At 38.8% G+C, this 8,666-nt stretch overlaps 1 protein-coding gene across 1 annotated transcript; it reads right to left on the bottom strand.

Annotated features, from left to right (window-relative positions):
• Window positions 1-7,092: 7,092 nt before the first annotated feature.
• Window positions 7,093-8,660, bottom strand: LOC125528104 (protein yippee-like). Its single transcript, XM_048692614.1, has 5 exons — window positions 8,522-8,660; window positions 8,386-8,429; window positions 8,023-8,134; window positions 7,863-7,918; window positions 7,093-7,453 (listed from the first exon to the last, which is right to left on the bottom strand). The coding sequence occupies exons 1-5, from the start codon at window positions 8,624-8,626 to the stop codon at window positions 7,345-7,347; spliced, it is 426 nt and encodes a 141-aa protein (XP_048548571.1). The 5' UTR covers window positions 8,627-8,660; the 3' UTR covers window positions 7,093-7,344.
• Window positions 8,661-8,666: the final 6 nt, after the last annotated feature.

The following is an 8,666-nucleotide window of genomic DNA, read 5'->3' on the forward strand; positions in this document are numbered from 1 at the left end:
TATAAGGGGCCGGCCCGGAGAGTCCTGGCCGAATACGACCCTAGTCGGTTTGACTTTTTAAAAAAAATTCTACATGCAGAAAAAGAAAGAAAAGAAATACTAAACGGACTTCAAAAATCCTGAAATAAATTTTCTCCGTTCTCTAAAAATAAGACAGACAAGGTGAACATTTATTTGGGCCTAAAATGCAATTTTGAAAAACGCACTTTTCTCCTAATTCAAATAAAATAGCGGCAAAACTCCGAATAAAAATCTTATTTTATTTTAATATTAAATCTCTGATATTTCTTTATTTTGAGGAAGTCATTTTATCATCTCTCTTTTATTTTTAATAAAAGAAATATTTCAGAGAAAAAAATAATTAAAATCAAACGATCCTCTTTTCATAATTCGAGAAAAACCCAAATATGAAAATAATGAATTCCCCAACTCTCTCCGTAGGTCCTCGAGTTGCGTGGAAATTCTAGGATCAACCAAAATGCAATAAAACATGATATGCAATGATGATCTAATGTATAACATTTTAAATTGAAAATTTGGGATGTTACAGTTCCTCTAACCACTGTTCGTCAATGTAGGCTGGCTTACATGTCATGTTTCTCTCTCTTTATTTCTTGCACCGTTGTACACATGTCAAATTCTGAGATAAATCTCAGCTGGTCCTGAGCCTGGACAAGTTTCTTTGCTTGGCCTATATCAACTATGTGCAATGCATCAGCGTGCATGCAAACATTAACTAGTGTACGCTCATCTTGATAACTTTACCGTGGCTTCAGGCAAAACATCCACAAACTTTGCATTTATATTACAACAGGTCGTATCAGAACTTGCGACTAATACCATGTAAGAAAGTTAGAAAGAAGAGAAGTGGCGTATTACGATGTGTGTTTTTAATGATCCTGTTCTACCATGTGTGTACATGACTTAGGGGGCAAAAGACCTCTTCTAGACATATACTGGGGAAGACTTGTATGGGATCTAGCTTTAGGTGAGATCAATGAGATCAATCTATTGAAGACTAAGAACATGTTTAAAAATTCTAAAAATATTTGTAGACACACATCCGTGTTTGATGTACAACCTCAAAAAGTTTCAGCCCCTAATTTGAAGTACACTTAGAGAACCAAAAAAGACGAAATCGGATATGAATAGTGCCAAATACTATTCACCCCAAGATGACACTATTCATAGTCAAATTTGTCTTTTTTGAATATCTTATTGTAGAGCGAGTTTGAAGCTGATTTAGAGTTGTAAACATACCTTGCAGGTATGTTGTCAAAAAGATTTGGAATTCTTTGAATTGTCTAAATAATTTTGGTGTTGATCCTACGATCTCACCTAAAGGTCAAATCCTATACAAGTCTCCCGGACATATACTCTATATCACCATGCTCCCCAATTTTAAACAGCTCACGGTCAAATGAGGATGCTGATTTGGATTGTGTGCCCTGATTTTGACTCTGTCAACTCCCTTGGTCGTGTCGACTGTCGAGGGAATTACAACTGGGTGGGCTCTCGCCAAGGTTTTAAATAGCCCGCTATAGCTATAGCGTTTAGAGGAGGTCCTGCGCTAAGGGTCTTTTGCCCAAAACACATGAGCAAACATTTTAAATAGCTCGCTATAGCAGCACTATAATATGCTATAACATTTAGAAGAGGTCCGTCGCTAAGAGGCTTCGCGCGCAATTAGGTGTGTCAAGTTGTATCAGTTCCATGTTGGCAGAACACTAGAGAATAGGGCTGCATAAAATGATCATTCTACTTCATAATATTGATTCCACTATCAGCTCCTGGCCGAGGAAAGGCCGATGGCTATTTCAAAGATGCAACAAGTGTAGTGTTTTATTTTATAATTTGGGTCTTCTTTGATATGAAGGTCCATATTTTGAGTTAGAAACATGATTTTGAGAGTAGATTACAGACCGAAGACTGTATATCAGAAGCCTGGATAACGAAATATGGTGGATGTTTATAATTATATATTTAATGGAACGTATCCAATTTTAATAAACTCTCAGATCATATCAGCAGTTCATCCCACATGTACACATTTCGCAGAATGATGCTAGCTTCCACTATTAGTTCGGAGGTGAAATGCCTGTCTTTCTTTTTAGGCCTTATCTGTGAAGAGATGCTTTTGGAATGATATTTATGTTCACACGGTTATATGGATACATGCGACAATAACTCGGATGCCATTTTTTTCTTAAAAAAAATCTAGGATGCAATTTAAGTGTAAAACAAAATACCATCTATTCTTTGTTTTTTTAGCGTGGCGTTGTCTCTTTGTATGAACACCATACCATCCATTTTTCCATAAATTTGCGACAAAATACCAATTATGATACATGTCAATCGTGGCGTTGTCTCTTTGTATGTTTGTGAAAAGAACGTCCGAACAAGCGTGATAACCGATGACTGTTATGTAATTACCTTTGAAATCATCAGGTGCATGGCCAAATAGAGACGACGGAGCAGCAAAGCGCAACTTACCCTTCTAATACTATATCACTAAGCTCCCTAGGATTAGAGGCCTCACAATCAATTAAGATCTCCGATTGGAATTTGGTCACCTAATTTTGAACAGGTCAACAATTTCTCAAAACTCTCTCATTTAATTTTTTATCTAATACACTATGCTTTATAATTTTTAAATCTTCACAATTAATCGAGGCTACAATTGAGAATTGGCTCATCCGGTTTTGACTGGGACAACAATTTCTCAAGGGGCCCTCCCATTTAATTATTTTAATTTTCTATGTTCCCTAATTTTAAAGCTCTTTCATTCAATTGAGGTATACAATTTTGAATTTGATTTATGATTTTGATCGGGCCAACAATTTTCAAATCAATCAGCAACAACCAGCCTATAAAAACATATCAACGCCTCGCAGACTCCATCACCTAGAAAAAAGCGCCACCATGTGATACTATAGCATGAATACAATACATGCAATCACTGATAAAAAAATATCCCCATATAAATATGGGTTGATTAGTGGATAGCACAGAATCACACGGCGAAAAGCCCACCAAATAACCGCATTATAAATAAACATAAAAACACACTCCATCGTCTCCCCCACCAGCCAAACTAAATATTCCACCAGTTTCAAAATATAAGAGTTATTAGTTTTTTGGAAAGTCAAGTTTCTTTAACTTTGACCAAGTCCATAGCCAAAAATATCAACATTCACAATATTAAACAAAAAATGTAAGTTCATTTCATGATGAAGCTAATAACACCGATTTGATATTATGAATTATGATATATTTCTCTATAAGTTTGATCAAACTTAAAGAGATTAGACTTTTCAAAAAAGTAATACACCATATATTTTGAAATAAAGTAAGTAATGAAATTTAAGAATCCCAACAAATTCAACGGCGCGGCAAAGCGCGCCCAACCCTTCTAGTAAGGTAGAAGTCTTTGAAGATTTCCTACGTCCTCTCGATGTTGGTTCTCCTTTTAACCTATCCAACAATGCTAGTTCTTTCTCTTCTCACTTTGATCTAGCTGTGATGGCTCGTTTTTTATTCTTCCTCTGTCTTTGTTTTCTTGTTCCTTCTTGTGTCCGTTGAGTGCTACATTATGTAATCGTTGTGTTATGTCTACTTACAGAGGTGGGTTTTGGCTATCTTCCCATGGTTGCCCTACAAAAAGCCGTTGTTCACCCGTAAAAAAAATCATTGTTTGTTATTTGAGAAAGTGTTCTGATTGTACCTTGTTTAAAACAAGGCTTCTTTGTACATAGAACTTTTGCTCGGCGACAATGAGGTGTCTGTAGAGACTTCATCAATCTCATGATCTGCCGGCTTAGTCTTTTGGAGGTATTCATAAGTGTAGGGTCGCATGCGTGTGTTCTTCAGGGTGAATGGGTGTGTGTTGTGTTGTGAGCCTCTACATATGTACTGTGCTTCTAAAAAATGAATTTTAATTTATTTGAACTTCCATTTTCCTTGAGAGGGAAAAAATAAGTAATTAGATCTGCATGCGACAAAGATTGATGGCTTTTTTAGAGGAACGACTGACAGGGCTATACGTCGCCCGTACCGATTCCTATTAGGAATCGCCTATGGTTGACGTCAAGCGGGCTGGCCCATTAGTGTAGTTGCTTTCCTGCCGCTCGTACCACACGTAGGTTTGCTCTCTGCTCCAGTTTTGTGTGTGTGTGTGTGTGTTTTAACTGGTTTTCTCGTATTTCCTTTTTGTCTTATTTTTACTTCAGACTTTTTGTTTTCTTTTGTTTTTTTGTTTTTCTTCTCTTTCTTCATTGTACTTTGGTTTTCTTTCTTCCTTGTTTTTTTCTTTGGGTTTTCTTGTCGGTTTTTATCAGCTTTCTTTTTGTCAACGCACGTCTAATCTTTTCTCAATACACAATATACATTTTTAGAGTACACATGATATATTTTTCTGATACAAGCTGCAAAATGTTCAAATGCATGATGCACATTTTCTTAAAATACATTTTTCAAACACTTCTTGAATACATGGTAATTTATTTCAAATACATTATGTATATTTTTGAAACAGCAATAAACATTTTTTTTCTAAACTGCGTGGTTTTTTCTATGATGTATAAACTTTTTTGAAAATTTCACGGACATTTTTGGCAAACACATAATTTTTTCTTAAAATGTTAAAATAAATTTTATGTAAATAGACATTTTTTAAACCTATGCAAAAAAATACGTTTGTACATATCATTTTTCTAAATTTCATGAACTTTTTTTAAACGCGGGAAGATTTCTATCAGATGTGATGTACATTCTTGTAATGGAACGAAACATTTTTGACGTTACACAAACATCTTTTCTATAACAATAGCATACATTTTTTGAAACACGGGGAAAAATCATTGTCATGGACATTTTTTTCATAGTTATCGTTATCAATATATTTTAAAACTGTGCAATTTTTTTACTATGTTAACCTTTTTTCAAATTCGTTTTTTTCTACTTCCAATGTAAATTTAAGGTTTTGAAACATATGCATTTAATTTGAAATAAAAAAAAGAAAACAAATCAGGTTATGTTAGCAGGATGAGGCACGTCCTACTGACCGGCCACCAACTAACTGGTGATTACTCTGTTGGGGGCGCTTTTTAGCAGGGACGAGACTTGCCTGCTCCCCGCTTGTGCGCCCATCCGTGCTCCCGCATACGTGGCTTGATTTGATTGGGACAAAATAAGGTCCGGCTCCACCCCTTTAAAATCAAGGAGGAGATGATTAGATTAGAAAAGAAAAAGAAAAAAAGACAGCCGTAGGATGAGGTGGGAGCATGGATGGGAGCATGAAGAGGGAGCAGGCAAGCCGGATCCTTTTAGCAGGTACTCGCCGGGACGCTGGAGCTTCGCGTGGTGTGCCCAGCCGCCGCCATGTGTCACGCGTTGGGTGCTCCTTCATGATTCCCTTTTTCACGTGTCTTTTTGAGATTTTTAGAAGGGTTTCGGCTTATTTATATTTCTTTGGTTTTTCCAAAGTTTTTATGGAACTTTTTTCTGGGAAGCTATGTTTTTCATGGAAAGTACGGGTGTGCTTTCACGATAAGCATAAAATTTACTTACGCCAGAAGCACAACCTGCGTAGTGTGCTTCTCCAAATAGAAAAAATACGGTTGTGCTTCAAAAAAAAAAAACACAGTATGTGCCCCTGCGAGAAGCACAACCTATACTTCTACGAGAAACCACAGTTGTGTTTGTCAAAAAAAAGCACAGCTTTGCTTCCCCCGAAAGAAGGGAAAAGCACAATAGTACTTCTACAAGCACATCTTTGATTCCGCGAGAAGCATAACCTTAACTTCCCCATCAAAAAGAAAAGCACAACCCGTGCTTCCTAAAAAAATTGAAAAAACTGTGCTTCTGGGTTTTGGTTTTTTTCTTCCGATTGTTTTGTTTTTTTTTCTTTGCCAGTTTTTTATTTTGGTTTACCTTTTTTTGTCAGTTTTTATTTTTTCTTATTTTCAGTTTTTTCGTGGAAAAAAATGTCTAAACCTATTAACATGGGATCTAATTTCAAAGATCTCGGTGCAAGAAATACAACGTGAAAACGGTTCGTTACTTGGACGCACGATTCAAGAAATAAAATGATTTGAATAATCAAATCTACAAAAGAATACGAAAACTATCAAGTTGCAACAAGTGACACATGCAGTGTGCCTTCACACATAGCCTCATCCGGTGACATAAGACGACACAGACTAACAAATTCTTGTAACGACACAGAATAGAAATGTCGTTTCTTACATAGGAAATCCCAAAACGAAGGAGAATTTGTATCAAAAGCGTCTCGCCGGCTTGTGCGCCACTGTATTTGCTTCCTGTTGACAATGCTGAAAGGTGATAGAGCCAGCCAATTTTTCATGGATTTCCTGTGTTTGAACAAGCGATGGTGAACCAAATCACTGTAAACAAACCAGGGAATCAAGTTCCAAATCCCCACGCCTTTTTACACACATATATATACTACTATAATGAGGAAGGAAACAACAACAAAAGTCGAATAATAATGTGAATGATCAGCATGTGAAACCACATGCCACATGTGTTGTGGATCAGAATCGCAACCTCAGTAGATTTGCCCTTCTGAGTGGTAACATTCGTTGTCATTCTCCCAGTATATGAAATGTGAAGAATTCAAACCATCACCATTCTAACAAACCACGCAGACAAACACCAGCTGCAGCTAATGTATGCAACAAAATGTCCCAGAACAGGGAATTGTATGTCGTTCCGAACATGATGCAGTTACAATGTTTCTTTCACGTTTCTTACGCAACTGTCCTAGATCATTGCCATGCATAATTTTTTCATCAAAATGACATTTTCCGTTCAATGTTTCATCCTGGATTTATTTTATCAAATTAAACGCCCGTTAAATAATTCACTTGTAAACCCCACCTGAATATTCTGCTCCACAAGGGGGGGAAACAGCCCATGTAAATAAATCAACTAAAACTGCCTCAGACGGTGTAAAAAGATGTGATCACTGTTCACCAATGCTTACCTGTTGGACATAGCATGCATAACACTGCCAGCAGGGGATATCCATCCTCCAAATGATTAATAGCTAGTGTTGTGGAGATAGACCGATAACCAAATCAGTACTAAACTGACAAAGATTTTATTTTGGTGGAGACACATTCTTATATGTACATGAACGACAACTAGTCTGGTTCATACGGTTGCATATGCATAGATAGATAAGCATTCATGGTTCTTCATCTAGCGAGCAGCTACATGATTTGCAGTGCCAGGGAACGGAACGACGCTGATTAACACTAATATTTACAGTCATGTCATGTTTGCCTGCCTAATGAACTGATCTTGCATTGTCTTGCAAGGTCACACGGCGCCCTGGTCGTCATCCTCGCTGGAACTTATGCGAGCGTCATGCTCAGCCCACAGCTGGATGCGGTCGGGAGGGCCGCCTCCGCCCGAATGGATCTTGCACCTGCGCCTCGCCCAAATAAATGAACAGGATGAGGAACGGATTTCGGTGCATATTGCTGACTTGCGTTGTAGTTTTGTTTTTCCTTGCGATGCATCATCAGTGTTGTGAACTAGCTAGTTTAGTTTGTAGACATAGTTAACAGGGTAGTAGGGTAGCATAGAACTATGAGCGCAGCAGTTGCATGTTCAATTTATTAGCACACAACTGATTGAAAATGATGTCAGATTAAGAAGAGGTTAATATGATGTAAAAACTAAGACTGCAAGAGTAGCTAGCGATCCGATCCTGAAGCAAAGCAGAGTAGCTAGCGATTCGATCCTGAAGCAAAGCAGAGTAGCTAGCAATTCGATCCAGAAGCAAAGGAGAGCGAAGCAATATGAGAACAAAGGGAGAGGCATGAGGGTCTGACCTCTCCAGGATGAACTTGCCCTCCTTATACCTCTGATCCTTCTCAAATGCAGACACCTAACAAGCATACAGGACCATGGACAAGTGAGTATAATGACCACCAATCAAACCAAGGATGAACAATGAAGAGGAGAACCAATGTTGAGGCGAATGTCGCTTACGTATTTCCAGCCAAGGATGGCTCCGCAGGCGACGCAGAAGATGTCGCGGACGGTGTGCAGGCCCGTGGTCATCATCCGGTCGTCCTCGCTCTCCCCGGCGACCACGTTCACGCTGCATTGCCGATGAAGGAAGGGTACATACACAATGAAACACACGGTAAAACAGAGAACAGAGCACATCAATTCTTCTGAATAATAATAATAATGCAGCAGCAGCAGCAGCAGCAGCAGCCGTGTTACAGAGAAGAACAGAGCACACAGTAAATAAAACAGAGCACAGGCAGTAGCAAGATGATGAATAAAAATGGAGAACTATGAGCAAGATGGGGGGATTCAGGCATGGTCCAGTAATCAATCACTTACACCTTGTCGAAGAGGTAGGCCTTGCCGTGCTTGCAGCGGAACATCTGGCCAAGAAACAAGACCAAAGCGCGTGTTCAGTTAGGACAAAGATGGACACAAACGGAGATGGGAGAGACGGGGGGAGAGGGATGGATACCTTGGAGATGATGTGCTGGGCGTAGGCGAGGTGGGAGTCGCAGTGCTTGCAGCAGTAGATGGTGCCGGTCGCCGGCGCCAGGCTGGTCAGGAACAGCCGCCCCATCGGGCGCTCCCTCCTCTTCTTGCTCCCCTAAGCCGGCCTG

The sequence above is a fragment of the Triticum urartu genome, unplaced genomic scaffold (genome assembly GCF_003073215.2).
Source record: "Triticum urartu cultivar G1812 unplaced genomic scaffold, Tu2.1 TuUngrouped_contig_4637, whole genome shotgun sequence".
Lineage (NCBI taxonomy): Eukaryota > Viridiplantae > Streptophyta > Magnoliopsida > Poales > Poaceae > Triticum > Triticum urartu.